Source organism: Dioscorea cayenensis, chromosome 4 (genome assembly GCF_009730915.1).
Source record: "Dioscorea cayenensis subsp. rotundata cultivar TDr96_F1 chromosome 4, TDr96_F1_v2_PseudoChromosome.rev07_lg8_w22 25.fasta, whole genome shotgun sequence".
Taxonomy (NCBI): Eukaryota; Viridiplantae; Streptophyta; class Magnoliopsida; order Dioscoreales; family Dioscoreaceae; genus Dioscorea; species Dioscorea cayenensis.
Window position 1 is genome coordinate 5,919,565 of NC_052474.1, and position 22,304 is coordinate 5,941,868.

At 35.3% G+C, this 22,304-nt stretch overlaps 4 protein-coding genes across 7 annotated transcripts; 2 read left to right on the plus strand and 2 right to left on the minus strand.

Annotated features, from left to right (window-relative positions):
* Positions 1–1,618: 1,618 nt before the first annotated feature.
* On the minus strand, positions 1,619–10,363 carry LOC120259210 (choline/ethanolaminephosphotransferase 1-like). Of its 2 annotated transcripts, none has more exons than XM_039266775.1 (19): positions 10,256–10,363; positions 9,786–9,925; positions 9,479–9,488; positions 9,330–9,380; positions 8,760–8,837; positions 7,828–7,903; positions 7,731–7,753; positions 7,538–7,638; positions 6,893–6,987; positions 6,692–6,760; positions 5,973–6,042; positions 3,541–3,604; positions 3,429–3,469; positions 3,257–3,341; positions 2,626–2,688; positions 2,363–2,421; positions 2,229–2,281; positions 2,021–2,093; positions 1,619–1,921 (listed from the first exon to the last, which is right to left on the minus strand). In XM_039266775.1, exons 2-19 carry the CDS (start codon positions 9,920–9,922, stop codon positions 1,900–1,902), a joined length of 1,170 nt encoding a protein of 389 aa, XP_039122709.1. In that variant the 5' UTR covers positions 9,923–9,925; positions 10,256–10,363; the 3' UTR covers positions 1,619–1,899. The 2 variants fall into 2 exon arrangements, with proteins under 2 accessions (XP_039122709.1, XP_039122710.1); XM_039266776.1 differs by lacking the exon at positions 10,256–10,363 and adding an exon at positions 10,106–10,205.
* A 232-nt stretch (positions 10,364–10,595) lies between these two features.
* On the plus strand, positions 10,596–14,043 carry LOC120258415 (1-(5-phosphoribosyl)-5-[(5-phosphoribosylamino)methylideneamino] imidazole-4-carboxamide isomerase, chloroplastic). Of its 3 annotated transcripts, none has more exons than XM_039265810.1 (8): positions 10,596–10,818; positions 10,888–11,098; positions 11,297–11,382; positions 11,623–11,724; positions 11,948–12,081; positions 13,116–13,164; positions 13,417–13,632; positions 13,758–14,043. In XM_039265810.1, the coding sequence occupies exons 1-7, from the start codon at positions 10,630–10,632 to the stop codon at positions 13,591–13,593; spliced, it is 948 nt and encodes a 315-aa protein (XP_039121744.1). In that variant the 5' UTR covers positions 10,596–10,629; the 3' UTR covers positions 13,594–13,632; positions 13,758–14,043. The 3 variants fall into 3 exon arrangements, with proteins under 3 accessions (XP_039121744.1, XP_039121745.1, XP_039121743.1); XM_039265811.1 differs by having other exon boundaries at positions 13,809–14,043; XM_039265809.1 differs by having other exon boundaries at positions 13,417–14,043.
* A 710-nt stretch (positions 14,044–14,753) lies between these two features.
* Positions 14,754–16,649, plus strand: LOC120258416 (thiamine phosphate phosphatase-like protein). Its single transcript, XM_039265812.1, has 4 exons — positions 14,754–14,920; positions 15,020–15,141; positions 15,219–15,420; positions 16,195–16,649. The coding sequence occupies exons 1-4, from the start codon at positions 14,783–14,785 to the stop codon at positions 16,456–16,458; spliced, it is 726 nt and encodes a 241-aa protein (XP_039121746.1). The 5' UTR covers positions 14,754–14,782; the 3' UTR covers positions 16,459–16,649.
* Positions 16,650–17,258: 609 nt separating this feature from the next.
* LOC120258414 (protein NDL1-like) lies at positions 17,259–21,322 on the minus strand. Its single transcript, XM_039265808.1, has 11 exons — positions 21,208–21,322; positions 19,367–19,466; positions 18,919–19,016; positions 18,714–18,802; positions 18,575–18,635; positions 18,408–18,494; positions 18,251–18,328; positions 18,108–18,164; positions 17,958–18,013; positions 17,752–17,887; positions 17,259–17,679 (listed from the first exon to the last, which is right to left on the minus strand). Exons 1-11 carry the CDS (start codon positions 21,265–21,267, stop codon positions 17,464–17,466), a joined length of 1,038 nt encoding a protein of 345 aa, XP_039121742.1. The 5' UTR covers positions 21,268–21,322; the 3' UTR covers positions 17,259–17,463.
* Positions 21,323–22,304: the final 982 nt, after the last annotated feature.

A 22,304-nucleotide genomic window follows, 5' to 3' on the forward strand; every position in this document is an offset into this window, starting at 1 on the left:
GCATCAAGGCCTTCTCTGTGAGACCGGATGGGATGGCAGCGAACCAAAGACTTGCGATCTGTGACCTAGATCGCCGGGAAGAGCACGCTGAGGCGATGAGGTTCGATGCGCCGGCGATCGGTGATCCAATATCACGGGCCATCTCGAGTCGTCAGAACACACTGAACTGAAACCTTTGTCTTCTTGGCAACTTCTGAGGTTTTTTGCATATAAACCTTGGAAATTTATGAATTCACAGAGACACCCTCAAAAAGTTTTTTTTTTATTTATTTTTTATTTTTATATGTATATATATGTACACACCCCCGGAAAAATTAATATTCATGACCATGTGACACTCGCATCCTTTGAATTTCATTTGTTTTTTTTTTTTCTCAAATTCCTAATTTTTATATTTATTTTCTTTTAAACATAATATATACGGAGAAAAATATAATAGTTATGTGAGTGTTTGGTTGAGGAGTGTGTAACGAAGTGGTAAAATCATATGCTGTGAAATTCTTGTTTTTAATTAGAAGTAGATTTTTTTTACTTGTTTGATAAATCAAATACATGGAGATATAAAATAAGATTTTTATCTCTTTTTGATGTTTGGATCATCCTAGGTGTATAAAAGTAAGATTTAATCCTCACTGAACTAGTCCATAGTTTTGCTAAAAATTTATATGTATACAAAAATTTTAGAAAAATTACGTGTGTGTATATATATATCCGATTTAAATTTTTTTTTTTACAAATACGATAAGTACAAACAAAGGCATATATACGGAACCAAAATTAATCATCCCGTCCATACATTCTCACTTGGCAACACAGGATTTGAGTTGTAAACCCATACCCACTACCAGAAATATGTTATTTCCACTGCGTCTAGTAGAACTAAAAAAATCAAACTTGAACTTCCCATACCGACATCTTTCACAATAGGCCAATGTCATTGAGTTACGAACCTTTTAACAAATTAAATACACAACTTGTAAAATATTATATTTGCATATATATTCACATGAACAATATAATTGCATGAGCCCTATTATTATTTTTTAAAAAATTTGTAAGAAGATTAGTGTAGACACATGGTATAAATACATAATTTTTAACTTTTTTACGGACATATATGTAAATAAAATTATTTTAAAAAAAAATAAAAAAAGGGTTTGATTTAGCTCTAATTAAATTTAATTAGAAAATTCTACATAAACAATTTCGTGAAAGTTCAAACTAGTAACAAAGTGGGCCTTTTGTTTTCACATAAAACATATCATGACATCTACCAAAGTAATTCATTTTTTAATTAATTATTTCAGTGATTTCACTTCTGCAAAACACACTTACAAATATAAAATTTTTACAAGCAGATAATACATGGCTAACACAAATTACATGACAAATGAAACTAGGATAAAGCGTACTAATGCCATTTCACCTGCTTCGTTAATCGAATTCAGGTTAATCAAAGTAATATTTACAAGAATTTTTAAATATTTTACAAGGTACTGATTTAGTTCTCAACTTCTCATATTATATAGATTTTACTTATTATTATTATTTTGATAAATTTACTTATTATTTTTGGCTTTAGGTCTAGAAATTTCATATTTACATAAATAGATAAAAATTGAATATTGAAGGGTAATTTACCTTATAAATACAACAACTATTAAACAACACAACCACTTTACAATCAACGAAAAAGCATAAAATCAGGTGAACAACAGGTTGGAATTAAATCTAAACATTGGATACTATGTGCTCATTTACCAAAATACCCTTAAAGATATTAGATAGAGTTAACTACTACTTACATAGAGAATTTGCAAGCACCCTTCAATAGCATGACCTTCATTAGATATCACAAGTATGCAATTCAGAAAGGGCCTGACGTAACTGTTTACTGATTTAAGCTTCTTTCCTTGTTATCCTGCCATTGAACCAATGAAGAAAAAGAAAAAAAGTTTCAGAGGTTCACTAATTTCGATTAACAGATGCGAGATATCGTTCAATGAGGATTATTTATTACCTGAAGCACTGGATGCCGAGGGCAGTAGTGATTTCATGGATGACTGATGTTGCAAGATGCATGTAAAGCCCCACTGTTTGAAATAAGATGAATTCTATGAGGTATTGAAAGAAAATATTTGAAAGTGCTAATCCTTTGAATTATGAGTATTTGACTTGTGATGATAAAATCAGTATGGAAGAGTTAAAAGTTGCTTGAATGTTTTTACCTGTGTAGACACAATAAAGGAGGAGAATAATGCGTTCGTCAACTAAAGGAACTCTGCACCGATAAGGTGGCAATTTAAGTAAGCGATGCCGTAGAATGCATTTGTGATTTAAATGTGAAGCTTACGCAGCTTACCCATTGAAGAGACGGGCAGAGAGCGTGTTTGCAAGGGCAAAAGGAAGAAACAATAGAGACTGTTACAAAATTGCAAGCAAACAGTTTTAAGAAAAGGTTTTATAGCAGAATCAAACAATGATGATACTGAGAAGAGACTATAAAAGCACATAAATTTGAGTAAGTGATTAAGTTGAGATATGCGTCTTCTTCGATTGGAAGTTAATCCAGACAGACATGTCGTAAATATGAGTGCATGATTAGGTAGAGATAAAAGCGTGTACCGTACACATTCCGGTTTTCAAGCCTTTTGGTTCATCACATAGGTGGGCAAGAATCATTCTTCCCTGTAAGTGGATCACTTCACGTTGTGAGATTCATTAAAATTGCATCAAAAACAAACACAAGAAAAAATCAACTGAAGACCATGAATCAACTAGGGGAACCATAACAACTAAATTGTTCAACCCACTCGATAAACAAGCCATGCTCAGGGGAAATATGGCTCGCCCAATCAGATTGATTATTTACTTAGAGTCAAGGTTATAATTAGTTAATAACAATATTAAAACTGAACTAGTCATTTTGGGTAGTGGATAAGTAGCATTAGTGAAAGGCTTCTCCTTCAACATCAGATTTTTTATTTTTATTTTTTAATTCTTGAGCCAACTAACTTTATCTGTCACAGACCTAATGCTCAAAAAGCATAAGTGGGTTTTGTATCACCATGCACATAAAGAAATAATGCATATCAATTGTTCAAAGAGAGTTGTCTTCAGTAGCACTTGCTATCACATAGATTAAAAATGTCAAGTCCCAGAAAAAGAGGCAAAGGATTTTCCCTATGCTGCAATTTGATAACTGATTTCGCTGCTTCCGAGAGTAAGTTGACTGAATTAGAAGTAGTAAACTTACCACAAAGAACCCAAAGGCAAATCCAGTGCCAACTATAAGTAAATGTGGATAGTTCCGCATAATATCAGATGGAGACCAAAGTGCCCTGTAAAGGAAGGCAGACAACTTATGCCCTGTACAATTTCTAGTATTTAGGAAGGCAAAAAGCATCGTTGTACAACTGGATCCATACCAGGCAAGCACTCCACCCAAGAGCACAACAAAAGGAAAGATCTGGCCAGGACAACAAATGGATATCAAGAAATCTTAACATTGAAATAAAACATACACAAGAGGTTCATTACCATTGCTAGAGCCAACAACATGCTTCCTTTTCTTGCCTGGACAACTTTATGGACGTTGCAAATGCTGATAAAAAATCATACTAGTTACTATTCTACAAAAATAGTAAAATACTAAGTTACCCAAATTTCTTCTAACAAGTTCAAACTTTAAATAAAGCATGTAGTAAGGAGGGAATATCCATATGTTTCCAATAGAAGTTCACCTTGTTAGATGTATTGTTGTATTGTCTATATATGTATACATGTATATGTATGTACAGACGTATATGTATATTTATCATATTCTATATGTAGACCCAAAGGGTCACTCATGTTAGGTGTTCAAGCATATACACTTGTTCCATTCTCTCTCTCTCCTCTTCTAACATGGTATCAGGAGTATGGCCGTGACTATGAGGAGACTTTTGCCCCAGTAGCCCACATGCACACTGTGCGCACTTTGGTTGCTGTTGCTGCTGTTCGTGGTTGGGTTCTTCATCAGCTTGATGTGAAGAACGCGTTTCTTCATGGGGACTTGAAGGAGGAGGTTTACATGACTCCTCCCCCTGGCCTCCGGGTACCTACGGGGTCTGTTTGTCGTCTTCGCCGGGCTCTTTATGGTCTCAAACAGGCTCCACGGGCCTGGTTTGAGCGGTTCAGTACAGTAGTTGAGGCTGCTGGTTTCACTCCGAGCATACATGATCCAGCAGTCTTCATTCACTCTTCCTCTCGTGGGCAGACCATCCTTCTTCTATATGTCGATGATATGATCCTTACCGGTGATGACTCTGCTCACATTACCTTTGTGAAGCAGAAGTTATGTGAGACTTTCTTGATGACTGATTTAGGTCCCCTTCGTTACTTCTTGGGTATTGAGATTACTTCTCATCCTGATGGTTACCGTCTCTCTCAGCAGCGTTATACTCATGACCTACTTGCTCGCTCTGGTTTGACTGATACCCGTATTGCTGCTACACCGATGGAGTTACATTTGCAGCTTCGTGCCTCTGATGGGATTCCCTTATCTGATCCTTCTCGCTATCGACATTTGGTTGGCAGTTTGGTCTACTTAGCGGTCACCCGTCCAGACATTTCCCATGCAGTTCACATTCTCAGTCAATTTGTTGCGGCACCCACTTCTGTTCATTATGCTCATCTTATTCGGGTACTGCGATATCTTCGTGGCACTGTATCTCGTGGTTTGTTCTACTCACGTCAGTCCACTCTTCAGTTGCAGGCCTATTCTGATGCTACCTGGGCCAGTTCTCCCGATGATCGGGTTTCTGTCACTGGTTATTGTATCTTTCTTGGCTCTTCTCTTATTGTTTGGAAGACCAAGAAACAGCCTACTGTTGCCAAGTCTAGTGCTGAGGCTGAGGTTCGTGCGTTGGCTTCTACCGTCCAGGAGGTGCTTTGGCTGCGTTCGATTCTACAGGACTTTGGTGTACCGATCACATCTCCTATTCCTATTCACTGTGACAGTACTGGAGCCCTTCAGATTGCTGCAGATCCGGTCAAGCATGAGTTGACCAAACATATTGGTGTGGATGCACATTTCACACGATGCCATGTACGTGCCCAGACTGTGTCACTTCACTATCTTCCTACAGAGGTCCAGGTGGCTGATTTCTTCACCAAGGCGCAAACACGTGATCACCATCTATTTATGTTATCCAAACTCAAGACACATGATCCGCCTTGAGTTTGAGAAGGGGTGTTAGATGTATTGTTGTATTGTCTATATATGTATACATGTATATGTATGTACAGACGTATATGTATATTTATCATATTCTATATGTAGACCCAAAGGGTCACTCATGTTAGGTGTTCAAGCATATACACTTGTTCCATTCTCTCTCTCTCCTCTTCTAACACACCTATCATATGCAGCAATGCAGCAGAGTTCACTAAAAGATGCAGGGTTTCTCTAGTTATTCACTTTTGAGGTAAGATTAAGAAGAAATTCATTCTCAAGGTGTTACAGAAGCATATTTAAGTTTTCATAGGAGGTAGGTTTGTGCTGGTAACTTTCCAGATGAGTTGGTGGCATGACGGGAAATACTATTCTTAAACAGTAGTAAAAAAAGACAAGATTTAACTGATGATGAATTCCCTTCTGATAAAGTAACATTCCTCTAAACTAGCTTGCTTTGCTCGAAAGTAGCTTCCAAAAGAATACTGAAGTCATGTGAGATAGGAAGACCAGGTGATGTTATTTCAATAAGTAATGGCATCCAGTGACCTTTTATCCATATCTAATAAGTATTTGAATTTAGGAAACTAAGGCACCCAATCACTGGCTCACTTTTGTGAGTATGCTAGTAAATTAAACTCAGCTGGAAGGAGGTTCATTTTAGGTTTAGGATGAACATATGTACTTTGAAACTACCACAAAAATATACATACACATCAATTAAACCAAAGAGCATATGCTATCAAATGAGCCTTACTTGGACCAAATAGTAGGAAGTACACCAAAAATGATCATGAAGAATAGCACAACATCATATAATGGGATTTCTGAAAACATAAACCAAGCATAAGTGTTATTGAAAGGTGTATAAACACTTACTGAAGTAACTTACATAGTTGACAAGGATTAGGACACATATACTTGTAATGAAAGAACAATTGTAAATTTAAAAAGAGCAACTGAAAATTATAAATTTACCAACTGAATTCAAGGGCAACAATATAATAAATCTGACAGTGTTAATTTCAAACAAAAAATGAGATTTGAATTATTTTTTTTTTTCTAAAAAGATGGGGAAATCTCAACCAAAATAAAAGGAGCAGGGATTCTTTAGATTTCAAATGCCTGACATAGACATCAAATCAGAAGGTTTACCTAGTAACTCATGAAAGCCAAAAATAGTGACCTCAACAGAGAGGAACTATTTAATAGCCACAATTTTCTATATAATTACGCATATCGTTTTTGTGGTGTTCTCCACTGATGCACAAAAACTTTTTTTTTTTCCAATGAATTGTATGTTGGAGTCATAACAATACAAAAATGCCCCAAAAGCCCACCCATCCCAACTATTTTGACAGTGATATGCATAAAAACTGCAATTGCAAGATAGCCATACCATTTCATGCTTCATCAAACTAAATTGGTATAGATATGCACAGAAGTAGCAGATAAAAATTTCCAGTGACTACTTACCAGGAAGAAATGGCACCCAACTCAAAAGGGGGATGGACTTTCTAAAGTCTTGAGCCCACCATTCAGCTCCTGAACAAGGCAAAATAAGAAGACTTCATATGTATCAGATCTCGAGAATAATGATTGATTAATCAACCATCATTTGTCAACTACATTAACCAGAAACTAAAACAACATTAGTCTGAGAGGAAATTCACATACCCAAAAAGTATGTAAGAAAATGGCCCCCGTAGATCAACATTAGGCCTTCAGTGGGCCCATTTACTATAGGAAGAACAAGTGTATTGGTGAAAAAGCTGGAACGTCAACAACCAAAGTGCAAATTAATACGCAAATTGAAGTATTGAAAAAATGCATAAATTTGAACATTCATGTAATAAATGGATTGCTAAAATTGCATAAATCATACTACACATAAATTTGACAATCAAAATAATGAATCAACAAATTACCCAAGAAACTGAACATAAAGTCTGTTAATTGACTAACATGGGCCACATCAAATTTCATTGCCAAGAACATTAAAAATTCTTACTGATACTTATGGAAGAAGCATTCATATGAAAACTTCATCCTCAGAAACATAGATCAGACTAACAAACAGATGTTCTATGGATGCTAAACTTTCTGGTGTTTCCAGCAATGCAGCATGTGCACTAAATGCTCAGGTTAAGAGGAAGCTGTTTTGCAGGGGGAAAAAGGGCGAAGAACTTGTGCTTTCTAATAAGTCACATTAGCAACTAAAGAAAGTTGCATAGTAGCACCTATAAATGTTGGATAAAGTTTCATTCAAAGTCAGACTAAGATGATAGTAAAAGGGATTCAAAATCAGGGAGTAAAACTCACTGTTCCCATGTTGCAAAGTAGAATGTTACAGTTGATATAACCCAAAACCAGAATGTCATTCTTCCACACATAGCAGTGCTTCCAAAGGCCAATGCTTCAAACTGACAAAAAGCAGAAGTGCAACATCTCACAAGAAATTTAAATGTGATCATAATAAAATTACAACGAGGGCAGGAAGTAAAAATATACCTACCGTACAAGCAAGAGCATCACAACCTGGGAATTGAAAATTTCAGATGATTAGAAAATGAAACTTATCACAATAACATGGATACAGTAAAGGCAATCACCATGGTCAAAAAGTTCTCCCAATGGACTTGATGAGTTTGTACGCCTGGCTTGCTTACCGTCAACAGCATCAAAAGTCTAGGGCAAACACAAATAGGGGCAAACCTTGTTACACACACACACACATATCAATATGAAATAAATATCTTTCATTTGTTTGCTTTCAAAAGGACACATCATAAATAAACCTCATAAGTTAATGAGACAATATTACATGAGTTCAGATGTATTATGTTCAATTTCCTTTTCTGCTCCTTAACTTCATGTTTCTGTGCCTTGATCATATATCCTAATTAGTAGGAAATGACTGAATATTTGTAGCATTGATACTAAATGGATGCAGCATGACACATGATGTGAGCTCTACTATTGTCATAAAATATCAGCATCTAGTTAAATACATATATCTGAACCTTAGTCTGACAAAGGCGACTTCAAACATGATAATGAAGAAAAAAGATGGCTAAGGCTAAGGTAAAATACAAATATCCTCTAATGGGCACAAAGAAGAATGCAAGGAACTGTTGCAATATTATGACGCTGACACTGGTCATGTTTCTAATATTAACAATTGCTACTCTTATGAGTGAAAAAAAAAATTTCGTTTATATACTGCAGAGCTTTTAAGTGCACACAAAAAAGGATGGACATCAAAATCCAATGAAATGACTACACTTGTGATATATTGCAATTGAAAGCTGGATGAACACAAAGATACATTACATGATGCAATTCACTTCACATGGTTTATTTCCAGAGACCTTTTATTTTCAGAGAAAGATAGGTACATGATTTTACAGGTACATGATTTTACCATAGGTCTATGTTCATGACGGCAGGATCTGGAAATTAGCACTCAATTATCAAATATTGACATTATCATCAGCAACAGAAAATATGCTCTTGAAGAATACTAATAAATAATTCAACAAACCTGGTAAAGAAAAAGGAGCAGGCCATGAGCAAAGTGAACCCACCGAGGGGGAGCTTTGTCTAACTGAGGTGAATACATCTGCAAGAAATAAAGTATAAATTTCAATGTGAGAGATTGAGCACCAACAAAATGAAAGAAGTGCAGGGAATCAAATTCAATATTTAACAACGGTTTTAAGGGGGAGACACAAAACCCATTATGGAAGATCTGCTTGGTTATAAAAAATGCAAGTGTATATGTCTATTATTAGAGTAGAACGGTAAATACCCAAGAGAAAAAAAAATCCTGAAGTATACTTATGCACAGAACTCTCCCTTTGATTCACAAGAATGTTCTCTGATGTACCTTTTTAACATTAAATAAACCATCCTGTTCTGTTTGAATGGCTGCTTTGAAATTTGATAACAGTAACAAAGGTAGTTGGGATGTCATGAGGAAGAAAACACACACAGTTTATCAAGTTTCCAAACAATACAAAAGGGACCTATGGTCTTTACAAATTCAACATATAAATGGATGTGATATAAACAAAAACAGTAAAGAAGAAAATGATAATTTCAAGGTACTTACATAACCAAGAAGTGCTGATATGCCTAGAAATATGAAACCGATGAGTGTAATCTGCAAATTAGATAGTAATTTTATAATATTATTATATCATTCACATAAAAGCCCCCACACTCAAGTACCAAGACTCGGGCGAGGAAATGAGCTCATACCATATTTGGACTGGTGGTGCATCCAACACAGCAGGACATGCAAAAAATGAAACTGAATTAGCAAAGCTACAAAAGTTTCTCTTGATGCACCAAGATAACAAATTTCATCAAATATAGGAAGCACAAATAAAGGAAAAGGAAAAGCTATACTCCAGATGAACCTGCTTAAGTTAAAGATAACTTTCACTAAGCAGTCTACAAAATTAATCAGCAGAGCTCTTTACTTAGGTATCAGCCAACCAAATCATGCAAATTCTGAACTAACGGCAATCAAAACAAAAAACCAAACAGTTGTTTCCACACTCACGGCATCCAAAGAGGGAATAGATTAACACAACGGCGCCAAAAGGGTTGCAAGACATATTTCGCAACAATAGAGTTGTCAACTCCACTATATTTGTAGTTGTGCAGAGCCGCAATGCCATGCCTACCAATATAAACCATCTCCTGCACACACACACAAAAGCCATTAAGATGAACCCTTTGATTTAAAATCACATTCATATAAAAAAATTAATCACAAACACTTATTGGGTGCTTTTTTAAAAGATCATAGCGTATGTGTTGATGAAAACGAGTAAAAGCAGCAAAGAAATAACCAAAATTCATAAGAAACACAACATCCACCTCGGGAAAAAACAAATACCAATCCAAAATCAATTTCCGGATCAACAAGAAAGTGATCAGTGATCCAAAAATCTTCAAAAATGGCTGATCATGAGGGAAAACATCAAACGAAACCAAAGCATTAAAAAAACAGAGAAATCAGAACCAAACCTCAAGAAAAATCAATGGATATCCCGAAGAAGAGGCCAAAGAACACGCTGATGAGGTGGAGACTTCCAAACCCTAGCTCACCGAGAAGCTTCGGTTCCGCAACGAAGGCGCGAGCGCGAAAGCGAAGGCGTCGGCCAATTTTTATAAATAAATATTTATCGGTTCTTTTGCACATAGGTCCCTGTAAAATTGCAAACTCTCATAATTTCAAATATGCCCCTGCACATTATCCGAATTGCTAAAAGAGAAAAACACAACAATTCTAAACCAAAGGGACTAAACACAAAATGTTTAGTCATTTTAGGACCATAATGGAATTTTATCTTTCGCCTAAAAAGTATTGAAAAAAGAGAAAGAAGAGAAAGAGAGTGGCCATGGCCGTGCTGCCAGAGCTCCAATGGCGGCTCAAAGTCTCCAAGAATCCTCTCGCATCATCGCCATCCCATCACCATCCTCAAACCAAGCCATCTCTCTGGAGCTCAGGCATTCTTCGGTCAGCATCTCCTTTCTACCAACCCATTCGCTGCGCTGTTCGTTTCAGGCCCTGCATCGACATTCACAAGGTACGCAGCAAGAGAAACCCTAAATTCCAGTTTCTTCAATAACCAATGCTTAATCTTGAAGCTTTTCAGGGGAAAGTGAAGCAAATAGTTGGTTCAACGCTCCAAGACTTGGCTAGTAGCGCCTCCTCAGCTCTTGTTACCAATTTTGAGTCTGATAAGTCCTCAGCCGAGTTCGCTAATCTCTACAAGCGGGATGGGCTCACTGGTGGCCATGTTATCATGCTTGGCACCGATGTTGCAAGCCAATCTGCAGCAATTGAAGCCTTGCATGCATTTCCAGGTATAAATCCTACTAAATTCTCAACGTTTTGCATGAAATTGTATGAGATATGCCACAAACACAATTTTAGCTTATTTAATTGTTAAAACTGCGCTGCAAAATTAATGTGAATTTCACTTGTCAATTTTGTTTGAGCTGATGCATAGTCTTAGTTTTAAGTTTGCGAATGTAAGTACTATGATTTGTTATGAGAAATAGGGAGTATGCAAGTTGGAGGTGGGATCAATGCAGACAATTGCATCAGTTATCTTGATGAAGGAGCTAGCCATGTGATTGTTACATCGGTATGTATTTGGTTACTTTCAGGCAGCATCAAATTAAATATTTGTCCTTTGCAAACTTTCCCTTTTTCGGATAATAAGGATTTGAATTTGCTAATGTTTAATGCCAATTTGTTGAACTATCAACATGTCAAGGGAATGTTATCCTTTTTCTTTTTTTTTTTTTGGGAAATTCACATGTGATTGTTTGTTTATCTTATTATCAAGAGTTTATTGTCACTGGTTGTTGTTCTTCTTTTACAGTATGTATTTAATAATGGACAAGTGGACCTTGAACGTCTGGAGAAGCTTGTTCATAATGTCGGGAAGCATAGGCTTGTGTTGGATTTGAGTTGTCGAAAGAAGGTATTCACTATTCAACCTTTTACTTTGTCGAATATTCTCATCCTTTAACTACATGCTTTCCTTCTGCAAATGTGTTTCTGTACATTTGATCAAGCATCTAGGCCCTATTGTGAAAAAGAAACAAAGGTTTATGAGATTTTTTTTTTCTAAAGATGTACCTAATTGTTTATTGTAAGAAATATTATTACTTATTGTTGCATTTATATTTCCCTCTGGTATTCAGAATGGGAGGTATGCCATTGTCACTGATAGATGGCAGAAGTTTAGTGATGTGTTTGTCGATGAGCAAACATTGGGCGAATTGGCAGGGTATGCTGATGAGTTCTTGGTTCATGGAGTTGATGTTGAAGGTAAAAGGTAAGTTGCTGTTTTATTTGTCACTCATATTTTTAGTTATCAATCATATTCACTCACAAGTATTTTTAGTTTACTTTGGACTTTGGGTTGTTATGAGGATTGTTATTGTGTTGAGTCAGTTATCATTGGGCAGTGTACAATACAAGGATAAAACCCTGAATTAAGTAGCATTATATTTTCAGTTACGCGATCAGGGTTTAAGACTACCTTTCCCATCTTCTCTTGTTTGTAAAAGCATCTGCTGGGGCTCCATAGTATTTTATTTTCTTTAAATGATGGTTGTCCTCATTATGTCAAGCTCCATTTCATTTTGCATAGTGGTATTTTCAGGGCTCAGCAATACCTAATCATGTTATTAACTTGCAAGTTTGCTGTAATGTCTTCAGCTTTTATTATAAACGGGCATTGCATTCATTTTCTTATCTAGTAATAAGTATACTAGTCATGCAATGAATATGACCCCTGTTCATCCTCCTTGTGTTCTAAGTTTCTTGCTTGTGTACCAACACTTTCTCTTGTATGTAGTTCTGTAGGACGAAAATACTATAGGAAGAACAGCAGGAACTAAGGTAATGTGTTCATATCCTTGAATACTCCCGCCCTTCTACTAGATTCCCATTAATGGTATGAATATCTATATAAATGACCATCTCCTTTTGAAATTTGTTGTCCCAAATTTGATGATATAGTCTCCCACTCTATGACAGTTTTAGCATAACACATGAATTCATTTTTGTTGAAATGGTTAAGAGAAACAATATCTGCAAATTATACTGCAATTGCATAATAGTTTGCACAGCAGTCAGTGCAATCTGAGTTACTAAGTGCTACAAATGTCATCCATGACAACATATGGTTTAGTAAACCTACTAACTAATGGGATGATAAGCTTCAAAATATGCCCATCCCAAAAATTTGCAGACTGGGTTTCACACAGAGTTTCACATCTTTCTCATCTTCTTAACAAAGTGCTATTGCAGTTTCTACTGTGTTTTTTTTTAATGCATCAATTTGTTTATTTTATTTTATTTCAGGTTAGGCATTGATGAGGAGCTTGTGGAATTGCTAGGCTTGTACTCACCTGTAAGTAGCAAATTGCTGTGTTATTTATATTGTTATCCATTTCTCAATTATCATACCTAGCAATACCTTTCTTTTTTTCGCCGTAAACTCTAGCATCTATAAGCTTCCATGTGCGGGATTTATTCTTTTCGTTTTGGATGCTTTCCATGGTGGGCCTTGATACTATTTTCTAGTCTTAACAAGAAACATATAATTATAAGTTTCAGTTAAGTCTTCTCCAGGTACATTGTACTGATCTTTGTGTCTGTTTAGATTCCTGTGACTTATGCTGGTGGTGTCACAACAATGGCCGACTTAGAGAGGATAAAGGCAGCAGGCAGTGGGCGTGTCGATGTCACAGTCGGTAGTGCTTTGGACATATTTGGAGGCAATCTAGCTTATACAGATGTGGTTGCATGGCATAAAATGCAAGTCATGGCAGTGAAATAACCACAAAAGGATCTGGACTCACCTGAAACTAATAAACCAGTGAGTTTCTTCCCTCATTTTCATTTCCAATGGCATGGCAAGAACTGGTTAATCCCCCAAAAGCTAATAGAATTTATTATTTAGAAGAGCTTATTTTAGGAATAATAATGCAAATCACTTTTCAGACTTACTGCTTCTTGACCAAATATTCCCTTTCGATCTACTCTGTTATAAAGCTAGAGATGGTTAGAGATGGTCAGGCTGGTTTATGAAGATATGAATTTGGGAACTGGCATTTGTTCTTCACGTATTCATACTTAACCTAGTTTTATGAAGCTCTTTAAAAGCCATGTGACCAGGCAATAGTGTTGAAGATTTCAGCTGTTGAAGCAGGATTGTTATTTTGTGAAACAATGTTGGCTTTTTAATTGTCAGTTTGAATAAATTATCTTAATGAAGTGCATTTTTCTAGTGGATAATTTTGAGTCATAGATTATATTCAGTAGAGTAATTGAATCAATCTCAGCCGTCCAAGTCCATTTCTATTATATCTACGGTTGAGAAAACAAAAACTTAAACTAATCCCCAGACCACCAAATTGTTCCTATCTCTTTCATCTTAACCCCTCTACATTTTCTTTGTCGAAATATATATGTATATATATATATATATATATAGCCAGGAGTAACAACATTCCATTAATTTTGCATATTTATGCCGCTTTACTGAATTTTTTTGCAGATGATATTTTGCCACTATATCTTTCCAATCCCACCTTCAAATTTTAGAATAAAACCATGAAAAAAATAATAATTTTTTTTTTAAAAAATAAGCCTCTCTACGTTCATTCACAAGTTGGAGAAGTCTTTTTTAATTAAAAAAAAAATCAATCAAAACATGTCATGAAGCTCAAATAACTTATAAACTTCTAAATAAATTCGATTCTAATTTTAATTTAACGGAAATCAAATATATCAATTAGTTACCTAATTAGTTGAGATCATAATAATTATTTTTTATTTTTTATTTATTAAAACTAAAAAAAAATCCTCCATTTCCCAACCAAACCATGCAAAAATAATCAAACTCTAATAATAATAATAATAAATTTGGGGTGTTATATATAATTTTGCTCCTCTCTCTCTACTTAAAATAGCCATTGACGACCATTTTGAGAGAGAGCGAGAGGAAGACGAGGAGGAGGTCGTCAATGGCGGAGACGGTGGTCGTCTTCGACTTCGATAAGACGCTCATCAACTGCGACAGTGATGACTGGGTGATCAGAGAGTTCGGCTTAGCGGAGCTCTTCAAGCAGCTCATGTTCACCATGCCCTGGAACTCTCTTATAGTATCACCTTTCTCTTTTCCCATCCGTTCCATCCCAAAGTTCCCATCTTTCTCCATTTCTAGTAGTGATGTTCTTTTGTATTTTGATTTATTTTCTTAGGATAGGATGATGAATGAGCTCCATTCTCAAGGGAAGACCGTGGAAGCCATTGCCGATTGCCTCAAGAGAGCTCCTTTGGATCCTCATGTTGTCAATGCCATCAAATTCGCGTTTGATCTTGGGTATGGGTTCTATGAGTGTTATTTTTATTGATTTGAGTTTTGGTTATGGATTTTGTTGGGTGATTCATGGGTTTCAGGTGTGATATGAGGGTTATCAGTGATGCCAACATCTTCTTCATTGAGACCATTCTCAAGCACCATGGGATTATTGGGTGCTTCTCTGAGATCAATTCAAATCCTTTCCTTGTTGATGAAAATGGGAGGCTTAGGATCTTGCCTTACCATGATTTTACTACCTCTCCTCATGGTTGCAGTCTCTGTCCTCCAAATATGTGCAAGGTATACCATCTCTCTAAATTTGTATTGATCATATGATTCTGATTATTTTGTAATCCAAATCTTTTTCAGTTGAGCAAATTCATGTTTTTCTTCCAATTGTTAGTATAATTGGTGGTTTAATTATCATCTTTGTGATGCTGCTGTTGTGCTTGCAAAAACTGTAATTTCTAGCAGTTTTGCAGATAAGCATGTACAGTATATTAGCCCTTTAACGTTTGAACAAATGTTTAATGTGTATGTATATGTGTATTTCATAATGGTATGATTCTGATTGATTTTGATTTTCATGATTTATTGGAACATTGATAGTTTAGCTGTCATCTCTTTGCTGGTTCTGTTGTTATTAAAAAATTGTAAATTTTGTTCTTCTCCTAACTTTCTAAAAATGCTTGCTTTATGAGTTTCTGAATGTCTAAAAGCTCCACTGAGCCAGATCTTCAGACAAAAGGTGAAATATAGAAAAGCCATGATTCACAGACAACTTTGAGATTCAATTCATGATGCACACTAAGTTTTCTGTATGTCAATCTGCATTTCAGAATTGATCTTTCATACATACTTGTTAGTAAATAATCTTGTACTGGAAATCTAAAAATCAGTAAGCATAACATGCAGGATAGTTTTATATGGTTCACCAATTAAGGTACTACTACTGCCTCCATATGCAAGCCAGTTTGTCTGATCAATGTATTGGACCTTCCATTGTCTTTGTGATCAACAATGTCAGCTGGAAATATGAGAAATTTCATCTAGTATGACACTTAATATAATCAGGGAAAAGTCATTGAGCGGATTCGAGCATCAGTATCTGGGAAGAGGAAGCAGTTCATCTATATAGGTGATGGTATGGGAGACTACTGCCCTTCCCTCAAACTTACTGAAGGAGACCATGTGATGCCGAGGAAAAACTACCCTCTATGGAAGCGCATCAATGACAATGCTCAGCTCATTAAGGCTGCAATCCACGAATGGAGCAATGGCGAAGAGCTTGAGAAAACTCTCCTTCATCTAGTTCATGGTTCAATGCCTGCTAAATAGCTCAACAATTCAGGGCCTCCAATGAATCACAGGTCCTTCCTGTTTCTCATTAACCATTGTTACATTATTGTGATTTAGATGCTTTAGTATTAAGTATCATACTGAATGAATGTTTCTCAATGCCTGTATGCTGTGAAAGATGATGTCTATTTAATTTGCAATGCAAATAAAATCTAGTTATTTGGTGTTTAGATGGTGTTCTTACTGCATTCGCATACTGCTGAAACTAGTTAATTTATGTCATTAGGTTGCAGGGATTAATAGGAGATGGTTCAGTGATTTCTCTCTTATTAGCTAATCAAAGATTAGTTCTGAATATAGAGTAAATTTTTTGGGTGAGGACCCTACTTTTGCTTCATTATTTGAGCACTTTCAATTTGTATCAAAATGAATACAAATCTTTAATTTTGTTTCTCCGGCGGAGCAATTGGGGGTTTCTGATTAAAAACCAGTGAGCATAGACACCGGAATGATGTTGTGGACACCCAACTATGCATCATGTTTACTTGAGAATATCTTCTTCACTGTTGTTTGCAAGTCTATTTTACCATCTGTATCCACTAATAAAGCTTCAATAGAGGCAATAATTTAGATATTTACCACAATAATTCATAATTGCATATATATATATATGCCTTGCAAAAGTCATAATTGTGAACATTATGTGAAAAAAATGGTGACTTGTACTTGCATAAATTCCAAAATTATAACATTTTTAGCGGTATACATGGAAAGGAAAAGTAACCTTTTTAAGCTTCACGGGAACTTCCATGGACTTAATTAGTGCTTTGAGTCCACCCTAAAAAGAAAAGGATGAACATGAGAATCATGAACATCTTTTCTTTATTTTAATCAGTTCATAAATAATGTCGATGTACATATGATTGTTCTGACTACAACTGAATCTGATAGTATTTGCTGGTATCTCATCCTCCTAGTATCTACAAAAAGTCCGAAACAGCAAGGAAACCACTTTCCACACACCTTTATCAGTACTCTTAAAACTTATACAGAGACCTTAGTCTTTATTGGCTTAAGCTTCACACCCATGCTCTCCGGCGACAAAAGCTCCGGGGAGATGCACAATGGACTTAGGGGACTCCTCGGGCTCCCAATGAACTGGCATGGTCTGAAGAACCCATACCAAGCGAAGAAGTATTCCATTGGTATTAGCATTGCATGCGGTTGCTCCTCCGTGACCAATGATCCACAAGCTTTGACCTGACATCATTGTTTAGTCAGAGTAAAAATTAAGCAATCACCATTTGAATAGAATCGGATATAATAGAATACCTCTACAAATGCACAATATCTTTGATTCAATCTCGAGCTCATGTGGGTAGCTTCAGAATGGAACATAGAGTTCTCGCCTGCAATTATCAGTGTTCGGCATTGTAGTTTTTTCAATACTTCAGTTATGTCATTTCTCCTGAAAATTAATTAAAAACATTTTATGACAAGTGTAATCAAATTATTAACTAGAAGGATTTGGCCAATACCTGTTAATTGACTCAAGAAATCTCCACACATTTGTGCTTTGTCTTTCATTTAGAAACTGCAGAAAAAAAAGCATAAACAATAAAATTACCCGTAGAAAAAACAATACAGCTTCTTCTCCATGCAAACAAGAGTGACAATAACACACATACTCTTCTACAGGCCTGTACAGTATCGGACTCCCGGGCCTGTCTACTGCCTCGAACTCCCTAAAATAAAAAACCCATAAACATAATAATAAGATTCTGTAGATTGACCATGATGAGATAGGAAATCGATGGGAATTTTCTAATACCTTGCTAAAATATCTCTGAAGTAAGCATTCTTTTGTCAAGCCACACATTCCATAGTAGTAGAGTAAATTAGACATTGCCTGAAAATTCGGATTTCAGTTAAAGATTGACATACTTACTATTAGCCAATGTTGAGAAGAACAGTATAAGATCGTATACCTTATTGTAAAACCATTCCGTCCAAGAAGGTGCCTTACTTAAAGGTGAGATGAGTAGCAAACCAAGAACTCGCTTTCTATATTTTATCTAAAAAAGCAATGGGCAAAAACAAATCAGAAAACACATCGTGCACAATGTTTTCAGGCATTGTTGCAAAAGAGACATACAGCAAAAACAGTGAGAACATGAGCACCGGCGATGGCTCCTAAACACATCACTGGACCCAATCTGAAATACAGCAAACCATTGAATCATATACAAATGGAAATCAAGAGGAAATAAAAATAAAGGTTTTTAAAGTATTACCCAAAGAAATCAAGAACATCAGCGACCTGATCTGCTAAGTCATCAATGGAAGGAATTGGGATATCAAAAGAAATTGGAGCAGCACCTAACTGCAAGAACTCTTGAGAAGATGACAACCGAAATCATGAGAGCTGAATACTTTAGAATGATATCTATCCTAATGCGGTTCACAAAATGTTCACAAGGGACTGGAAGAAGCACTGACCTCATGCCCTGGAGGATTGATGTTATATATGCAGAAATTGTGAAGAAGTAGAGAAGCAGCTTCAGGGCAAAAAAACAATCCTTGAAAGCAGGACATATCTGGTTGTGCCCACCCACCAAAAAATAAAAAGGATAAGTTGACACATTTTGAGCATCAATACTACAACAAAATGGGAGTTGTGAAAATAGATAGAGAGAAAAGAGAAGATAACAAATATCAGCAGTAGGAAAAGTAATCCAAATGCTATAAAATGCAGGTCATGAAGATTATGTTTAACAAAAATGGCAAAAGAATGTCATTACCAGTTGGAAAATACTGCATTCTAGCATGGAATACGATCATAGTTATATGCAGTATACAGATATGGACAAACTACAAACACAATATAAGGAAGAAGACAAGGTGAAAAGTAAATAGCAGTCACAATAAAAGTCAGGGATGGACTTACAATTTAAAGCTACATCTGGATAAGTAACGAGTGCAGTCTTCTCTTGATCTCCAAATACTGTAACAGATACCAAGCCATGGCGGGTTTGTATGATATGCTCCTGAAGAAGCCATTTTTGAATCATGGATAAGTCATTACAATCACAAAATACAAAAGGTGAAAGTGCAATTTTGGTACTAACTATAATCCTATATTCATTGTGCTTAGTGAACCCAAAAGAGGTTTTAAGAATAGTTCAGAAACAGTGAATAATTTTAGTCCATTCCAAAATTTCTGTTTACAAATAAAATGAATAGATCGGCACAATTTATGGTCCAAGAGTGCAATGATAGCGACAAATAATTTCATAAATGGCCATGACATAATAAAAAAATAGATCAATCAAATATTCTTAAAATGACAAGGGAATAACATCATATATGATCTTACTCAAAAACATTCACGACAGCAAATGTGCAAGAATTCATAGTGGCATGACCTCATAACACTAGCAGATTCTAAAATAGGCCTTGATTTGCAATCTGAGGTTATTAAAGTAGATAATGGTTAAGTGTTGATCTCACATTGCTTCAGTGCCCAAGTGGTTGAAAAAGCTACAAACATTACAACTTTATATCAATATCTTTCTAACAATGAATGCTACCATTACAATTGGGAAAGATTCCTTCTAATCTTTCTTTTATCTTATGTCTCTCTTGTATTTCTTTCTAGGCAATTCACAAGCTAATTTCAAATAAGCCATTTCTCAAACTTCTGAACAACACCTCATCAGTGAAAGTGACCCTTTATTTTTTATTTGTTATTATTATTATTATTATTATTATTATTATTATTTTTATATCATCAGAAATATATTCACATTGCACTTAGCCGAATGAACAACTATTAGTCAAGAAAGATATGTTAAGGCTTTACTTCATTAAAAACATGGGCCCCTGGTGATAGATAGAGTACTACAGCTAATCTAAAAGTACTTCAATGAGCTTTGAATTATAAATCTATATTATCAATATTTAATCACACAAGCCATTTTAAAAAGCAAAAACTAAACCAGGACCAAATAATTAATAATTCAAGAAAAGCAGCCCAGAAAGAAAAAGGGGATGAGCCAAATGACAGTAACAGTTCAGTACCAAAAAAAAGATGTCCTAATATGTGCCTGATCATAGAAACAGAAAAATATACGCATAAATAAACAAAGCAGTACAATAATACAAAGTTCTTGTCCAGTATATTCGGAGACAGATTCTTAAAAGATACAGTTTTTTATATCAATTAATTAAATTCATGAAACATCAAGCAATACATCAATGCCAAAGCTCAACAATGAAGAAAGGTCTACAATTCCAACAAAATTTGATAATTTCTCTCTTCATCAGACAGTAAAGTTATTTGAGTAAAAACGATAAAAGTGATTATCCTTGGTTTTTGATAAAAAAATGGGTGCTTTTCAATCAAAAAGTAAACTTCAAAAGCTGAAAAACAACATCATGTTTCCCACAAAAAAAAATGCTGTGAAATCATCATATATCATCAAATCCCAAAAACAATGAACTTTGATTTGAAAAAACAAGATCCACAACTAAGAAGCAAGAAATACCTCAAAATCCAACTTAGAACAAAGCAAATTGAAAAACCAAACAGAACCCAAACATCATAAAATAGGCAAACACAAACAGAACAAGAGCAACACAAACCCACCATCAATCAACAAGAAAAGAAAACAAAGTTTCCATTAATGAGATTTTTCAAAGAAAAAGAACAAGAGGCTCATCAAACAAGGGTTTTCAGACAAAACCAAACACAATGCCGATGGATTGGGAAAGCTCTAAGTCTCTAACCTCGCCGCCGAACAAGACCCCCTCCACGTCTATGGATACGGAGCCGCTCGACTGCCCCATTCCGACCTCTCTCTCTCTCTCTCTCTCTCTCTCTCTCTTTCTTCTATTTTGTTCTATTTGGTTCGGTTTTTATAGGAAATGAACCGGTCGAGAGATCGGTTCAAATAAACCGCGAATCGAATCCGGTTCAGTCCCACCGACGCTGGATCACAGCTCGTCTGTCACTCCAGCTGGCAAATTCAAGTACATTGGTAAGCTCACCGGTGGTGATCAGAACAATGACTGTTTGACGAAAATACCCCTATGCGAACCACTGGCGGGAAAATTATCTTTATTATAGTGTTTATTTTAATTTTATTCTCAAATTTCAATTGCCCAAAACTCCTGATATATTTTTTCAAAATATCTAAAAAGTCCTCAAATTTATATAAATTGCTTTTTTAAATTAAAGAAACTATTATTTTTTAATTATTTTTTAAAATTATCTAGTCTTTTTCTATCATTGATGATATGGAAAAAAATCTTGATCGATCACTGGCTGAGTCGATGAGTGCGTGGGCTTCGTGAGAAACCCAGATCGAATCCCATGTCCCACGAGGTGAGGATACGTGGGTTGGTCTGCTTTCCCACATCACGTCCCCGACTTTATCTTTTAAATGGGGCGTTTATCGTTTATTTGTAAAAAAATCTTATAGATATTAGAATGTATTTTTTTAATAAAATATGGACAAGTCAGATGTTAAAAATATACACGACTGAAGTTGGACCAATTTTCTCAATGCGACATTAATGTTCTCCTCAGGGGATATGTTGTCAATCAACTAAAAGATCATTAGCATTTATGTATTTTATTCTAATATTGAATATGTGCTTTGTAATGTTAAATTTATATCATTGTTAATTAAAATAAAAATTATTTAAAAATAATAATAAATCAGTAAAACTAAGCCAAATTAATTTGAGAGTCTTAGTTTAAAGTATACTTTATGTGAAGACTTATAGAAATACAAATATATAACTAAACTTTTTACTATCTTAAAAATAAAACACTTAATATAAAATCAAAATAAAAAAATACATTATAAGAAAATCTTTCA